The sequence below is a fragment of the Aythya marila genome (genome assembly GCF_965140915.1).
Source record: "Aythya marila genome assembly, chromosome: 2".
In the NCBI taxonomy this organism is placed as follows: Eukaryota; Metazoa; Chordata; class Aves; order Anseriformes; family Anatidae; genus Aythya; species Aythya marila.
The window spans coordinates 140,482,032-140,500,654 of NC_139043.1; the positions used below are offsets into that span (position 1 = coordinate 140,482,032).

Genomic DNA, 18,623 nt, shown 5'->3' on the forward strand with positions numbered 1-18,623 from the left:
GTATTCCATGTTTACAAAAGACTGCCTGTGGCATACTGTGTGTTTTTGTGAATAATTTATCTTCTAGCTTAAACCTGTCACGGTATGAAATATTGCAACTATGATTTTGCATGACAGAATAATGAAACAGTGAAAAAAAGTCCACACTGTAATGACTTTTCCACAGAATTTTGGGCATGAGAACTAGAAAAGCTGTACATGAAATAGCTTTTTCTTTCACTCCATCAAAAACTAATCCAGGCCAATGAGTTTCCTCCTGCACATTTAATATATATATATAGTTCCATTGTTTGTGTGTTTTCTTATCTACCTTGACCTTGTCTAATGATTTTTGAATTGTGATCTATTCTAAGATATCACAGAGTGTATTGGATGCAAAAATAGTTCCTGAAGAAGTTCCATTAAGCAGATATTTGAATTCTGTATTTCACATTGAAAGCCAGCATGATAGGGAAGATTATGGAACATGAGTTTTTGCTAGTTTCCTTATGTAAATTACTAAAAATTATTTTATGTCAGCAGCTTTGCTGGAGTACCCATTCATTCTCACAAGCATTTCTTTCAATTAATAGCTGCTGTGCTATCATTTCTGACAAATCTACATGTCATAAAGCACAATTGGATTCAAGACAAAATCTAATGTCTTCATTCACAAAGCATCTACATAGCATTTCTTGGGGACCATCCTGTCAGTGAGTGATCCCTACACCATATATACCAAAGCAATATAATTTAATGTAAACTATTTTGTTAATGCAATGTTATTTATCAGAACCCAAAATAACAGAATTATGGGTAATACTGATCCTAAAGAGCTCAGCATTAAAAATGTATAGATATGCTTCTCTGCAACTATATTTGAATAATTTGTAATGAGATAAAGATAAAAGCCATTAGATCCAACATATTCATTACACTCAATTCTTTAAAATTTCAGTCTGAAACAAGTAATTATCTTGAGTTTTGAAAATGTGTTAAAATTAAGTGGTGGTAAAAATTTAGGTGTTAAATAAAGTCATATTCTTAGGTGTGATGTGTCTGTTAGAATTGTTTGTAATGGTTGTTACTAGGAAAAAAAAATAAGGGAACAATACATAAAAAAGAAAAAGGAAAAAAAAAAAAAAAAGAGAGAAGAGAGCACTATATAGTTCAATCAAAGACTCACATTTTAAAAGTTGAGCTTTTGGTTGAAAGAAGTTCTGCTCCCTGTTAATATAAGAGTATCATGGAAGAAAAGCAGCTAAAATGGAAATACTTCTACACTTATTTCACTTATTTTGGCCTCTTCAATGTATGACATCACCTTCATTTTTGAATGGCTATTGCTATTTATGTTTATTACCTTTCCCTTTAAACACACAAGTATTTATATTTTCTGTCTTCACAAAAGCAGGTTAAAAATTCTCATTATATATTTTACACATGCTTGGTGTTCTTGTCACAGCATGCTCTTTAAGCACAGGAAAAATAAAACTTCCATCCTGAGACAGGACAGCAAAAGAGCTATCATATCATATCCCCAATAACTCACTGATTCCTTTATAACAGGGTTAGTTATATAAATTGTGATTTCTCAATTTCATATTAGCTTTTTTTTTTTTTTTATATATATATCAGCACTGTGAACAGCTCAAGAAGAATTTCTTAATACTGTTCCTAACATGCTTACTGTGGGAAGAAAATAAGTATTTGTCAAATTATTCCAAGTAATTATGTAGGAAGTTCTATACTAGGATTTTAGTAATTGTGTGGTTTCCTTCCCCCCATTTCCATAACTCATTTTGGGATTCTGTCTTCATTTCAAGTTTCTTATCCTCTGATTGCAGAAGTTACAAAATTCCATTTCCATCCAGAATGTCAACGATACAAAGTACAGAATAACATTTCAAGTGAATCCTTTATTACAGAAATTGTAACTCTATGAGTGTCCTCATCTGTGGCATTAACTATCTAAGAAGTATTAGACTGATCGAAACGGGAAGATTTAATCTCTCCAGTTTATCTAAATCAGATTAGCTAGGTCAAAAGTGTGTGCTTCTTTTATTTTATTATGAAGATTAATAACATGAAGGAACATAAATGCCCATTCCCATCTACAGGCACCTGTTATTTAATGAACAGCAATAGAAGCAGTGGATCAAAATTAAGTCCTACATAAGCAGAAATCTGAAGTACAGGAATAAATGATATTCAATGCATTACACACTGCTTACCAAGGAGTCTAAGTGAACAACAATCTCTCACTAGTCATCAAAGGCACTACTGGACAATAAAGTGAGATAAAATCATTCATAAGGACAGACAAAACAGTGATTTAAAAGGCTGGTCTTTTTGAAGTTGTCTTTAAAAGATTCATACTATCACCAGAAATAAAAAAAATGTTAGGGTTAGGAGTGAAGTTTTGATTGAGGATCTGGAAGTCTACAAAAAACAGACAGAGGCACACTGCTTGAATTTTGTTCTTCAGGAAAGGAAATACTGACATTGCCTCATGATTCAGAGAAGCCAAGATTCTGAAAGCAATATTATCATCCATTTCATACAAATGGTCCTTCCCCTGCTTATTTGGACTTACTGGAGCTACATGACTATCTAGGTCTTTGGCGCATGGTCTTGGGTGAAAAGCAACATTTGGCTATAATCAAAGCAATATTCTAAATTACTGTTTGGTTGTCAAAGTGAGATAAAAATAAACAAATGGCAATTATTTTAAAAGATAAGGATAAATGCAAGTATTATGAGAAAATAGTGCACTACAAAAATGTTAGACAAAAAATATCAACAGAAATATCATTTTAAAATAACCTTTTCACAGTAGTATGTTTAACATTAAAGCAATCACAAAATTCATCCATAAGTGTTTAAAACACCCAAGTGATAAAAAGATCTGAATGAGACCAAATCTACTTACCAAATTCCTTAGGAACAGTGATAGAGTAAACACAGTTGTGACCCACACTGTAATTCTTAGGGTAGTTTGGTGATAATACAGTGCCTTCAGAGCCTGTTGACCGGCTTCCACAGGGTGCTAGAAATTGAAGATAAGCAGTTTTTAATATTATATAATATCAGGAAAAAAAAATCAGCTAGTGATGTGCTGTATGTTGGTATATGGTATAACAATAAAATGTATTCCTCTTCTACACTAGATAAAATTATGTATCATTTGAAGTACTGAGTATGCTTGACTTTCTCATATATCAAAAGAGAACTGATGACACTCTGCTATTTTCCAGATTAGTTATTGTTTTTCTTTAACATTTATCAACCATCTTAATAAAATAATGATGTGCTTTAGACACAGTGTGCTATTATTCATAGCATACAAAACTATTATTCATTTGTACAATGCTTTATATTCTGATAAAGGCATAGATTATGCATCCCATCAGCACACTAGTAAATGCTTACTCCTGCCAATTGGCTCATAATTCAAAGTAATGTATAGAACTACTCAAATAAGAGCGTCAGAATTCCTTGACTGAACATGATGTACCAATTATTTATATCTAATTTATTTATAAAATGATACATATACGTTTATGAGCAAACAATTTTATTTATCATACAAATATCATGTTTATTCTGCCACTAATAGCTATAGTAATTGATAAAATGGGAGATAAATAACAATGCAATTTACTACAACAATGTATTTTTCTAAGACCAACAGAAGTTAGCATTTGGCTTTAGTCAAAATTGTGAAGCAAGACACAGGGCTTTTTCTTCTCTTTCTTCATCAGATGTTCAGGTGTATTTATGTGAAACAGTAGTAAGTGTCAGGATTTTCCTACGGATATGACCTGCTTTTAATATACACTTTGTAATTTAGTAGTTGAATCTATTGTAAGGAATAAAGACATTTATTCAGAATATTTCTCTTAACTATTTCAGACTTTAAAATATTTTTTGAGTTTAATGGTAACATATGCATTTGAATACATATATTTCTTCCATTAAGACTTAAGTGAGATCCTAAAATAAGTACTACTATAAGTACTCAATGTAGTACTACTACTATAAGTACTCAAAGTAGTACTACTACTATAAGTCCTCAATGTTCCTATGTTAAACATATAGAAATCTATTTTTTGTGATATGCTCTCAAAATACAAGCTTATGAATTATAGTGAAGAAAAGGACGTTTTTTTTTACTATTATTTCAGAAGATTTTATCTCTTTACTTGTCATACTAAATACAAGCTATGGATTAGTGTAGCTATGAATTACGTATTTTAGGACTACTTTTAGCTAATTTACACAAAATATATACAGTAGAATATACTGTGAAAAGAACAAGTCTTTAATTGCTAAAATTTAAAGATTTGACTTGGTGCTAAGGGACATGGTTTAGTGGGTGATATTGGTAGTAAGGGAATGCTTGGACCAGATGATCTTGGAGGTCTTTTAACCTTAATGATTCTACGATTCTATGATTATATGAATTTTAAGGCTCTGTCATGGTTAGCATGGGTTTCTGTAATTTGCACTAATATGCAAGACACCTACTCTGAGTTACAGAGTAAGCACTAACACTATAAAACTTTCATGTAATATTGTTTTCCATGGCTAAAATAATAATCTCAGTGTCTTCACTCAATCCACACATATGAAATATCAGAAATTCACGCTTCCTCATGAAAAGATGTTTAGCAAACAGACTTATTGGTACTTTTTGCCAAGAGGCAATACAGTCTTGGCTGCGCTTCACATCCAAGGAACTATTTGCCTTGAGTTATTTGAAAAACACAAAGTAGAAATTCTTCATGAGCTGAATCTGGCAAATACATGTATATTTTTTTATGAAAAACGACCTGCTTACTAGCTTGTAAATATTCAAAATTTTCTGTTCCAGAATTTGGATGAAACAGAAGAGATTATGGAAGAATATAAGCAACAAAGACTAAAGCTAGAGAAATAAGATTACCAAAAAGCTAATTACTTCCCCTTACACCACTTTCTTCTCTACTGTCCGTGAGTTGAATAAAGAAGGTACTGCAACAAATACTAATAATACTGTCCTACTCCAGCACTCATATCATCAATATACTTCATTCATTAGCAGATATAAAACAGTGTGCAAATTTGGGGTAAAATTATGATCCCACTAAAGTCAATGCCATTGAAATCAAAAGTATCAGAATTTAAACAAAGAAACAAAAAAAAATCTTTTAAATAAGCATGCATTTTTTTTTCCATAAATAAATATAAACCACATTATTTTTCAAAGGCATAAAAATCAAATTTATTGCAAGTTTTCCACACTTTTATTAATTTCAGCTTAATTTCTTTGTCAGCTTCCTCAGTACCTGTACCAAAAAGTTATCACCATTGTGCTTTAAGACCTGTTTGCATTAGCTGTATGGTATTCCCAGTTAAAGTCACCCATAAGGACAAGGGCAGCTGATCTAGAAATATCCCTTAGTTCCTTAAAGAATAATTCATTGGTGTTACCATCCTGATTGGGTGGCCTATAACAGATTCCCACGATACCTGTTTTACCTGCTTTTCCCTTAAACTTTACCCATAGCCTTTCAACTGTGTCATTGCCACCTGCAAGCTCCATACAGTCCAGACCCTTTGTTACCTACAGCACCACCCCCTAGTCTCGTCTGCCCTTCCTATACCTTCTGAAGAGCCTGTAACCATTCATCATAAAAACACCAGTCAACAGGCTCTTCCCACCAAGTTTAACTTATGCCATAATACTCAGTATACTGTCCTTGTTGTGCTTTCCAGGATCATCAATGGAACACTAATGAGAGAGAAAGGCAGTTGATTGTGATAAGAATGTGATAAGAGTAAGTGTGTTGATGCATTTCACACTATTTTCTTTAAACATTATTAAGCATTAATGGTAAAAAGCCCTTTTGTATGTGTGCTGAATTTACTGTAATGGTATGTTTTCTTGTAAAATAGCACTCCCTGCAGCCCTTGAAAACATCCTATCATAAGAACAGTGAAGTATCACCTACTTCCTATCTTAAAGTGATAAGCATTTTTATCTAGAAGATTGCCCATCTTGATCATTAGTATTCATTTCCCTTTGCATGTCAAAGAACTAAATTCTACCTTTTTGTGGCAATGCATCAGTAAATAGTACAATATAATATGCGTTATCATCAGCAGTGACACCTTTCCTTACATCTCAGCAAACGCTAGTTGTAAAAGGAATTTAGATGATCACAGCAGAGAGCCAAACTAACAGCAGAAACACAAATCCCTGCAGTCTGTGCCTAACTACTGCTATGGAAAACAATTTTCTACAGCTCCACGAACACATTACAGGGTTAAAAGCCCCTGCCGTGTGCTTACTGCTCATGTTTTCTATCACGCCTTCACAGTTTAAAAAAAAAGAAAGAACTCACAAAGAAAACCTTCATTCAGTAAAAGAACTGTGAATAATGGCCTAAGTATGAGAATAAAGCACAGATGTCTTATCTATTGGAGAAATTCATATGTTTTCTACCAAGTATTTTTTTCTGCTGCTGGAAGCTTTTAATTCCTACTACTGCTTTCAGATTACCTAGTTGCTAGCTCCTGCAGTTAGGATCTGAGACAATATAATTGTAATTTCAGATTTAATTGTCATACTGCACCATCCATTTTTTAAGCAGCATTCCTCAGTGGAATCAACAGGGAATATCACTTAAAACCGAAGGGTGCGATATGGCTTTACGCCATGCAGATAAATTTGATTACAGAGCTAAAAGTATAATAAATGGAGAATAACAGTGCATAAGCTCTGCAAAAAGAAGGAAAAACGTAATCTGAAGAACTGATAATAGGATACTGAGTTTTTATCTAGAGGGTCACTGCTTCAAAACCTAGACTAGAGTACCTAATATTTAGTTGGCCTAAATGATTACCTTAAGTAAAATACTTCATTGGTGACATGATGTACCTTTTAAATAATTGAATACATTAAATAGTTAATTACTCTTTTTCTAGTCTGTTATAGTAAAATGACATTCTGTTTACCCCTTTTAACCCAAAAAGATTAGTCTTAATAATTTCAGTTGTAATGGTTAAGACTAACATGCAGATAACAAGAAAATAAATATAACTACCAATACAACACCACAATAAAATAAAACAAAAATCATGCAAAGGAAATCTTAAAAGATAAAAAGGGTAGGCAAATTTATTCTGAACTTCCAAATTATAGATACCTTACTTGTGGAGATCATTCTGCAATTCTGCAAATGTGAATGTGAACGTGCTGAAGCATATGAGATTGTTTTGACAATGCAATCAATGTGGAGAAGACAATTTGACATAGGAATATGTATTTTAACTACTGTTTGGAAATACAGAAATACATTAAGAATAATTAAAATAAACAAACAACAAAAAAACACACCAACAAGCACCAACAAATGCAGAGAGAGAAGAAAGACAGGAGAGACAGAGAGTACCATTACGTAGCAGGAAGCAGTACCAAAGAAAATGATAGCAGAAAGAAAATGGAAACATTCCAAGTTGTCATCTCTTTTAATTTTAATAACACAATTTAATTATGCCATTTAAAATTGATTTAAAATATGAGAAAGTATTTCAAGCCAATATATGTTAACGGTATTTAAAATTATTATTTAAAACAGAGGCAAGCAGGACCTGGTGAAATGCCCTCAGGAACTCAGTAATTTACAAAAGCTGACTAAGGAAAATAAATTGGAGAGATTAAGAAAGTTGAAAATAAACATAACAAATTAAATACAGAGAAATTCTGGGTGCCAAATGTGAAAATAAATATTAGCAAATATACAAACTGCAAACCAAAAGCAGGTGTCTGCATATTGCAGAAAAACAAACAAACAAACAAACAAACAAAAAAAAAGGAACATCATGTATTGTTTTAGCATTAAAAAAAATATATAAATAAAATCTGTTAGATCTGTTGTGATCTAAAGAATTGGAAGTTTACTCTCCTAAAGAAAATAATTAGATCATAGGCAGACTGATCACTTTTCCAAGATGTGGTGGAGATAAAGATCAAGGAAACAAATTGTTCTCTTCTACCACCAACAATAGGATATAGAATAATTGCCAACAGTTTTAGTAAAACCAATTAAGCTTAGATATTCTCATAACTACTTTGGGGAAGTTATTGATTTTTTTGATGATTTCTGGAAGAATAAGAGATATGAATATCAGTCATAATGGATTAAGTATATCCAAGCAGAGAAGAGAGAGTACTTTACCTTTTTACTATCGGTTATGTAGATATATCACTCCTGATTAATTGTAGCATGAGAAAAGGGTGCTGGCAATGTTAAAACCACAGACTTCCCCATCATAGTTTGATGGGTAGTTTTATTTATTTTTATTTTTTTTTCTAGAAGAGGAAGGATAGTATTTCATGTTGAAAGATAAAACTCATCATGCAAAAAGATTCATGGATAAGTAAGAGCAAAATGGGAAAAAATGCAAAAAACAATACTTTCAAAATTAAAACACTTTAATGAATCTGAATTGTAAACAATTTGGAAGAGTTCTGACACATATATTTCAGAATCAAGAAAAGAGGCTGAAATTTGGGATCTTGACAATCAGCGTTTAACAGATGTACTACCAAATTCTGAATCTAAAAATCTAAAATGACTTAATTGTAGATAATTATGAATTTCAATCCTTTTTTTCTTTATTTTTTTCCTATTAGTCAAGAAAACATGGCTTATAAGGAAAGAATCAGGGAACTCAGAACCTGTGTAGCTTAGTAAAGAGAAAGATAATTCAATACATTTCAAGTAGGACTAAAAGTATCTCTTAAAAAAAACAAAACAAAACTTTTTTATATATAAAAAACTTTTTTATATAAGAAGTATATATAAATATATAAAATTCAATTAATCACTTTATTGAATTATTCCTATATTATTATATTATTTATATTATAATATATAATATAAATATAATATTTATATTATATATTATATATAATATATATTATAATATAAATATATATAAATATATAATATAAATATATATATATAAATATATATTATTTAACAATTCATCAATGATTACTTTTCAAACCAACCTCAACAATTACAAAAAACACATTCAAATAACTTTGCATCTGAATGTGCTTCAGCTTCCAATTATTGAAATCTTTAAATGAAAAATAAATGTCTTTCTGAAGGTATGAGAAGCAGATTTCATGTAGCTGAATATGAGATATGAAATAGAACTGAAAATTGTTCTAGCCTAAATTTAGATACAACATATTTTCTCAATTAAATGATTAGTGATTACTAAATTTAACTATATTACTTTTTTACTTACAAATTTTGGCGCACTCAATTTAAACAATTTCTAAAGAGTTTTCTTAAATAATGACATGACCTGTTCCCTAAAATTAGATTACTAAAGTTGTTTTTGCCAAGTATATAGAAAGTCCGCAATTAATTTTGTGGTATGAACTTAGATGTAGCAGCTCACATATCCTATAATTTTCCTCTGCAGAATGTGATGTATGTTCTTTCATAATACTGTCTGTTATCCAAATAGACAAAATACTACCTATTAGCAAATTTTCAGGTTCTTCATTTCTTTGTCCCTTTTTTTCTTTTTTTTTTTTTTTCTTTTTTTTTTTTTTTCTGAAAAAATGTAATCAGCTAAAAGTTAAAAATGTTACTCTTTCTGTCCTGGCTGAGTTAATCAACATCTATAATATGTGGTCAGTGGAGTGCAGAAACATATGAGAAAATCTTGAGCTCCTATTTAAACTGTCAAAGTAGACTAGAGAGAAAAGTAACAAAACTTCAGAAGTGAGAATGCCACTTTCTATAAATCAAAATGCTTTCCCATATAGTGTTTCCAGGCAGGCTAGAGCTACAAATCAGGAATTATTTATTACCAAAATCTGTGACATGTAGATGTCAAAATGTCTAGTAGCTAAGGATAATCAGATATTAAATAAATATATGCTTCAGCCATTAATAATTTAGCAGTTATACTAAAAATTAACCTGGTCAAAATTAGGCTGAAATTTGGGATCTTGACAATTACCATTTAACAGATGCACTACCAAATTCTGAATCTAGAAATCTAAAATGCCTTAATTGCAGATAATTATGATTTTTTTTTTCTATTAAAAAGCACCAAATAGCTTTTTGTAAGAAAAAAAAAATCACCATGTAGTAGTGGTATAAATCAATGTCAAGTGTGGTATGGTCTTCTAGACTTTTAAGTGATGTTTAATGAACTATTTTCTTTTATCATTATTATTTTCTTACTTTTGGAGGAAGTATATGTGGCTCATGAAGGCCTCATTGAGTGATTACATTGTTCCTTGCCTCTGGAACAAGAGATGAGCCAGACTCTGTCTGGCTCATGAAAGCTGGAGGTTGGTGAGGAGCTACCACATAAATTCATTAGTGTTTCCCAGTACACCAGAGATCTCTAGCTTCAGCTGATGATAGGAACTCCATGAGAGAGAATTCCAGGAGTCTAGCTCACTTCAGGAATAATGAATAATGAGTTGCTTCCTTCATTTAAGTGAAATGTTATTGTCTCTTTAACATTTTTTTTAAAGCTTTAAAGTTTTTTTTTTGTGTGTGTGTGTGTGTGTGTGTTCTTCAAGTGATATTTTATTGTTACTTCAAAATCGAGTTAACATAGCAAACTTTGAAAATGGAGCCTTCTAACAGCAGAAAAATAAATAAATAAATAAAAAGTGTAATATTTTGTGCTAATGTCCTTGCAGTGAAACTGCTTCTGCTCATAACAAACGGAGGTGGAATAGGTCTTTGCAGTTACTCTGTGCCTGACAACAGTTTAATTCTTCTGAAAAAGTACACCAATGCTATAGCTTCCAACAGCTGAAAAACAATAACTGTTAAAAAATTTAAAATGCTTTTCAAGTCTACCATCTGCAACAATGTTTTGATATGATATTTAGAACTTCTGAAGGAAAACAATCTCTTTAAAACAATTTATCTATCAGCAACTAAATGAATAAAAAATAAAAGAAAATAAAATTGTAGGTAACAGGGTCTTCTGATGAAAGAACCTGTTCAAGTTTATTGACAAAGCAGGAGGAAAAGAACATTATATGATGGATGTGTAAAAATAAAAATAAATCAGAGATTAATAAAGTTAAGACATTTTTAGCTACATTAGCAAGACTGAAAACATCTCTTGAGAAAGTATAAATGAAAGATATGTAGCAATCTACAGATCTCTTTGTAAGAAATAAACATATCTTCCAATGAGAAATATATATATATGTTTGTGGGTTGTTTTTTTTTTTTTGATCACACATAACTTTTGTATTATTTGTTTATTCACCTGTGGACTCTTATTGGTTCAAGAAAGAATCCTTCCTATTATGTTATGAAGAGTGCCATTTCTGATTTGAACAGCTAAGGTGTTTGACAGACAATTTGGTTGGGTTCTTATTGAGAATATTTTTTGTTACATAACCCTAGTAGACAAGGGCATATGAAAAACATATTTTCATTAAGCAGTAACAAACAAACAAACAAACAAAACCAACTGTGATGACAAAAGTTAAAATTATCTGAGCTTTTTAAAACTCACTAATTTCATGAGTGCAGAAACCCATAAATCTATTTATTACTAGAGAGATGGTAAATGATATAATTTCTCGAATCTTTATTCGAAAATAAACCTCTCATTATTTTTGAAGGTGGGTAGAAGAGGGTGAGGAGGGAAGAGGGGATAATCTGCCTCTAAGGACCGCATTACGCATCCAAATATGATTGGTGTTCTGCTCTTTGCTACCAAACTGCAAATCCCTAAAGTGTCCCTTTACCTAAATGAATTTTCTAGCATTAGGAGTGAATCACACCTACAAATAATGAGCTTTTTCTTGAGTTAACTGAGGATATATTTTCACTATATTAGAATGAAAACCTGTAACTCCTAAGGTTTTCAAGAGATTGGTTAAACAACACTGTAAACTGTCTCAAAAGCATTTATTGTGCAATATATTCTATCACAGAATCACAGAACTGTAGGGGTTGGAAGGGACCTCAAAAGATCATCGGGTCCAACCCCCCTGCCAAAGCAGGTTCCTCAGAGCCGGCTGCCCAGGTAGGTGTCCAGACAGGCCTCAAAAATATCCAGAGAGAGAGAGTACATGTGCATATTGGCAGTTTGAAAAGAAATTACATTAACAGTTTTAATGGGTTTTAATTCTAAATTTGAGATCTGACAACTAGTGATAAATTAACTAAAGTTACTGTAATCTGTTCCATCTCAGCTTTCTTTGCTAACACTGCTGTTTATGTTTGCAACACAGATTTCAAATTAATTTTAAACAGATAGAGTTCTGCACTTTAAAAAGTTTTCTTTAAATGATCTCCCATTTCATTTTTCAACTGGATTCATGGCTAACTAAATTTACCAGTGGATTCATATCCACACAGTAAATATCAGACCGCTATAATAAACTGTCAGAAGTTGAAGTAGCAAGTTGACTAAAGAATAAAATGCCATTGTTCATTGTTTTCATTGTTACAATAGTAACCATAATAAATGTAGTTCTGTATTTAATAGGGAAAAATAAATTAAAATGCAAAAAGTAAAAACAATCTTCTCAATTCAATACTTAAATTATTGAGTTAATTAAGGGCTAACAGGGTCATTCTGAAAATAGTGGCAAATTAAATATGACAATTCAATAATATATCTGAGAGAAAAAGAAAAGTCATGGAACACAAGTCATTCAGGAAAACAATAACAACAAAACATTGCTCCTTTTAGATATGTATGTGTAAATCAGTACAGTTGAAAAGAAAGAGATTTCCCCCAGAGGATGATCCATCTCACCCAAGGATAGAAATGTGAAAGCACCTCTCTATCAAACAGTAAAAGAAACACCTTTGAAGATTACTCTTTAGATGAGGCCACAGATTCACATAGCTTCATTCCAGGTTTCTAAAACATAACTGACTAGTCATCTATAGTAAACAGTTACTGTGAACAAAATGGGTGGGGCGGTGATATACTTATTCCCACTCAGGAGAGCTTAGTTCTCAGCTACTAAACTGAAGAAGATGAAATATCTTCAATATACATAAATTTTAAATCAAGGAGTGAACTGGTATACAAAGACCAAGTATCTACTCTCTGAAGAAGAGCATAGCAGCTATTTTTCTACTAAGATTTTAATAGTCTTTGAATTCATTAAGTTAATTAGTCTCAACATCTAGCAGTGCCATAAGGTGAAAATAAAGCAAGCTTGCCCGACTTTGTGTGTGGAAGACCTTCACATGTACTTCACTGGCAACACTACAGACTTGGAAAATCTTATTACCTCCATTTCAGATCAATGAGTTGAAGAAAGTATTCAGTATCAGAAAGACAGATTTAAGACACTTTGATTCAGCTATTTAAGAGTATTTTTAATTGCATTAATCCAGCAATCTAACACTATTTTGTTTTCATGTATTAAAAATCACATTTAAAAGTTTCCATTTTATTTTCCCATTAGCTCTGAGAAATAAACTCATTTTTGCAGGCAAGAAGCCAACATTACTTTCATGTTTTATTATTTGTTCCAGTGTTAATACCGACTCATATGAATATTTCTCATGGTCAAGGATGCTCTACAAATAAAATAAATAAATAAGTAAATGAATAGTTCTTAAAATGTTATCCTGACATGACTTTACTATTTTGCAAAGGAATCATCATAATGATTCCAAGGTAATTTACCTAAATTCTAAAAGCTAATTTGTTATCATCAAAAACTTATATTTATGATTATTTCTTCTATAATCATTTATCTTGCTTTTAACAAAAATGAAACTGATGAACATTTTACTCCCTAGTCACACAGTACTGAGAGATTAATCTTTGCACATTTGACTCTAGATTTGATGATGCAGCAAAATTTTGCAGTATCTGTGAACCCTGTTGTTTCAATCTCATGTGAAGTTGTATTGGATGGCACAATTCCCAGTCCAAACATGTACGGGATCTTTGTGGTAACCTTACCTTAATATAACTATATATATATATATAGTTATATATACATATATATATAGTTTTATATATATATACACACACTGTATATATTGTGTATATACATGTGTGTATATACTGTATGTGTATATATATATATATATAGTAAGGTAACATTACCGATATATATATATAATTAGTATATATATATATATTAATAGCATAAAGCCCACCATAACTCCAACAACTTTCTTATCTAATAACTACATAACACACTGTATTATGTTTCACTTAAAATCCTTCTTCATGAAACTGTCGAAAGTTTTTAACAGTTCAATTATATTGTAACAATTGTTGCTAATTTCATCCATACCCTTGTGGAGCTCCCTGTTTTCCCATTAAGCTTCAAAAGTTCACTTCAAAAGTTACACTGAATTTTCTTCAACATGTTCAATCATGCTGTCTCCTTATGCTGTTCTTTATTATAATATCTACCAATTTTCTAATATGGATATTAGCCAATCCTTCATCAACGAAGACTTTTGACATATTCATTACCTTCCACTGCTTTGATATACAGGCAAACTTAACATTAAGGTCAACATTTGTACTTCAAACACTTAATACCAAGGCTCTTTTCAGAGCTCCACAGAAAATATTGCTTAATCCTAGCAACCTTCTATGGTTCATTTTATAGATTTTCTTCAAGACATCTTCTATAACTGCATCCATTTTGACACAGTTCTTTAAACTGAAAGGTACGGATCCAATGAAGGACCTCTCTGGTCTCTTCAGGAACATAACTAACGTAACATAGCACAACATAACTAATTTACTTAGCTTTCTGCAATGACATTGTCCTTGAACACATTTTTGCTATTGATCTTGATAAAGTATAGATACTTTACTACGTTTCCTTCTTTTCTCATGCTTTAACAAGTACTTTAGTGGTTGTATTAGGTTCACTGCTTTAGTATTTGTTTCTCAAAACCATGCTTGAAACACTATTCTTCCTCCCTCATTTAAACATGATTTATTTTTTCCTGGATTAGATATTTTAATTTTTGTTAGAGTCCTTCACTTTGTTGCTTCTGTGTGCTTTGGTTATCCTTTCAGGGTTTGCTTCTGAATGGCGAGGCTCTAAAACTGCTTTTTAAAATAATTTCCATGTCACCAGTAAATACTTCTGCTGTTTTCTTCAATTTCATTTGAATGCCACAGTATGATATAATTACTTGTACCAAGTCAAAAATTACTTTGTTTTTCCTCTTCCCTTCCTCCCAGGGTGTCCAATTTGAGTGCATTATGGACACTTTGGATACATTCTTAATATATTATTGTCACATTTACTCTCATTGAGAAAATCTGTTCTGCTTTAGGCCATCTGTTTCTCTATTCATTTGATACCTTTATCTCAATGCTGAATTAAAAAGATGTTAACTGGACCACTAATATTTGAACTGGGGATAATTAAAATATCACTGTAATGTTCTCTGACCTTCGTTTACTTACATGTACTCTCAACTGTAACTCTATCTAAATATAACTTAATGCCTAATTTTTAATAAAATTCACCCACAAACAACAGCAATGTTTTTCTTGGCACAATATATAAGTACTATTCTAAAATACCAAATTAATCAGTAACTCTTTATCAAAGCAATATAAAAATATAAACTGAAGTGCAATACAATAAGGAAGGAAACGTGATCCTCTTTATTCATAACAAGAAAACTGAACTTGTGCAGTAGTTTGAATACATGGCTATGTATTAGAGTTGTAATTAATGAATTATACATTAACACTTATCCATAATTCATGATATAATAAAGAAGTATGTAATGTAAAGGTTCCAATTAATACCTAAAAAAAAAAAAAAAAAAAAAAAAAAAAAAAGTAAAATTTGTTAGGGATTATACTGTTTCTTCAAGACAGTATGAAATCAGAATAAAAAAAAAGTTACTGTATACAGTTTATGAGTAAAATATCAAGAAACATGAGATCTTAAAAGAAGAGGCTATCCATTTTAAGCTGGAAGATTATCTTGTTTACCATTTCTAGAGTTGATTGATTAACTGCTATATGTGGCCCAGTCAAGAACGAAAAGAAAACTGAATTCCATTTAAACTGATGAGGTTTTTTAATTGCAGCTTTTCCTGTTCTACAGAACACTCATCAGGTCCTCAATGCAAATCAATCCAAATCCAACTTTGTGCAAAGAATGAGATATGAGTCTTTTAAGAGTTAACCACCAACATTCTCCACCTAATAAATCTTCTTCTAATTGAGTGGGTTACTGAAGTCTTAGACAAGAGTGAGAACCTTCAGACTGCTGCCCAAGATTAAGAAATACACATGCTTATCAAGTACCGGCAGCACAGATGACTGTATCAGTTTCTTTAATTCCACTTACTAATTAATTGATTTACCTTGATTACTGACTGATACTACATAATCCTATCCTACTTCAGTGCTTTGCAGTCATCGGACAATAAATATTTGCTTATCTGTGTGAATAAAAAGTGTGGATTCTTTTTTTTTTTTTTTTTTTCACTCTAAGAGTAGAATACTCTAGTCATCTTGTCTGCTCAGAAAAACTTTCAACGAAAAAGATGCAGCCATGATGTCAACACTTAGAACAGAAACAATTATACAAAATTGTTTTTCTTCTCTTCATCTCAGAATGTATGATGGTATAAATTTTTCTTAAAGGAATAATAATGCTTTTCAATCTTCTACTGAAAAAAAAAGTATATATTCAAAGCAAACAAACAAACAAACAAAATTAATGTGCAGCCCCACAAAAGTACATACTTCATTCTGCATTTTCATCTATTTTCTATGTGATGTTATTGTCAATTAATTTGCAAGTTTTATCATTTGCATGCTCAATAATACACAAGTTACCTGATACATTTTCTTTGCTTATTCAACCCCTTTATTCAACATAGCAATTGCATCTAAGTAGACATATTTAAAATTATGGCTTGGCTATACAAGCTTGATTTCAGATACATTTTTTGTAGTAAGGACTACAAAATATTAAAAAATAAGACTAAAACCCCTGAGATTTACACAGTTTAAACTATTTTTTTCATGTTTATAACATTTTTCCTTCATTAAATATTGCTTCTAAAAATTGGAGGCAGATTTAGTTCAACACAAGATGGAATAAATACTTGGTTTCACAGTGCACTCTATTTAACTAATCCCTTAAACACCTTGGAAATTAGGATTCCCTCTGTAGTGGGTTTACGTGGCAAGGTTTTGGTAGCAGGGGGCTATAGGGGTGGTTTCTGTGAGAAAGATCTAGAAGCTGCCCCATGTTTGGGAAGGGCCCCATTGTTTTCCAGATCCGAGCCAATAAGCGATGTTGTTTGCGCCTCTGTGAGAGCATATTTAAGACAGGGAAAAAACGCTGCGCCACACAGCAGCTGGGAGAGTCAAGGGAGTGAGAGAACAGCCTTGCACCAAGGTCAGTGTAGAAGGAGGGGGAGAGGTGCTCCAGGCGCCGGAGCAGAAGTCCCCTGCGGCCTGTGGTGAGGACCATGGTGAAGCAGGATGTCCCCCTGCAGCCCATGGAGTACCACGGTGGAGCAGGGTTCCACGCTGCAGCCCGTGGAGGAGACCACGGTGGAGCAGGTGGCCCTGCACCGACGGAGGCTGCCACCTGTGGAAGACCCCTGCCGGAGCAGATTCTGGGCCGGACCTGTAGCCCGTGGAGAGGAGCCCACGCAGGAGCAGGTGACCTGGCAGGAGCTGCTGCCCGTGGGGGAGCCAGGTTGGAGCAGTTTTCTCCTGAGGGATGGACCCCATGGTGCGGACCCATATCTGGAGCAGTTCTGAAAGAGCTGCTGCCTGTGGGAAGCCCACGCTGGATCAGTTCATCAAGGACTGCATCCCATGGGTGGGACCCCACAGCACAGGGGACGAGAGTGACCGAGAAGGAGCGGCAGAGAAGAAGTGCTGTAGACTGACCATAACCCCCATTCCCCGTTCCCCTGCACCGCTCGGGGGGAGGAGGTGGAAGAGGGTGGATGGGGGGGGGAAGGTGCTTTTGTTTTTTTTTTCCTTTGTTTTCTCACTTCTCTCGCTTGTTAGTTGTAGGCAATAAATCTTACTATCTCCTTATGCTGAGTCTGTTTTGCCCGTTACAATAATTATTGCGTGATTTTCTCGTCCTTATCTCAATCCTTGAGCCCTTTTCACATATTTTCTCCCCATTCCTCTTTGAGGAGGGGGAGTGAGAGAGCGGCTGTGGTGGAGCTCGGCTGCCCACTCGAGCGGAACCACGACACCCTCGCAGCCAGTTTTAATGAGGTTATTGTAATTAACTACTATTTTTCACTTCTTATGCTTTATTAACCATTATATTACATAAGAACTTCTTAAATGAAAGCTTGAAATAATTACATACAGACTTCATTATTCAAAGAGCACTGTAAAGCAATATTTTGAATTCCAAAATATATGCAATAGGTGTGTACTCAAAATAATGCTTGCTGTGCATATACGTGTCTGCATTTATTTTAATTGTTTTGTAAGCTTCTAGAATTATTAACCTTTTTAGTTCTTTCCAGTAACATGTTCTCTGATATGAAGAGATGAACAGTTTTAAGAAAAGATGAAGGTTTAATATAATGTCATATAATGACATTTTCCAAAAGCTGCATGCTTTTTGGCAA

The 18,623-nt window shown here is 32.6% G+C and overlaps 1 protein-coding gene across 3 annotated transcripts in view; it reads right to left on the reverse strand.

The window, feature by feature from the left end:
- CSMD3 (CUB and Sushi multiple domains 3) overlaps positions 1-18,623 on the reverse strand; it is a gene marked incomplete at both ends in the record, with an annotated part of 682,849 nt that overhangs the window by 156,067 nt on the left and 508,159 nt on the right. For all 3 annotated transcript variants that reach the window (XM_082754088.1, XM_082754087.1, XM_082754086.1), the window contains one exon: positions 2,912-3,028. In XM_082754088.1, coding sequence (XP_082610214.1) covers positions 2,912-3,028 — 117 coding nt within the window. The remainder of the gene's footprint in view (positions 1-2,911; positions 3,029-18,623) is intronic.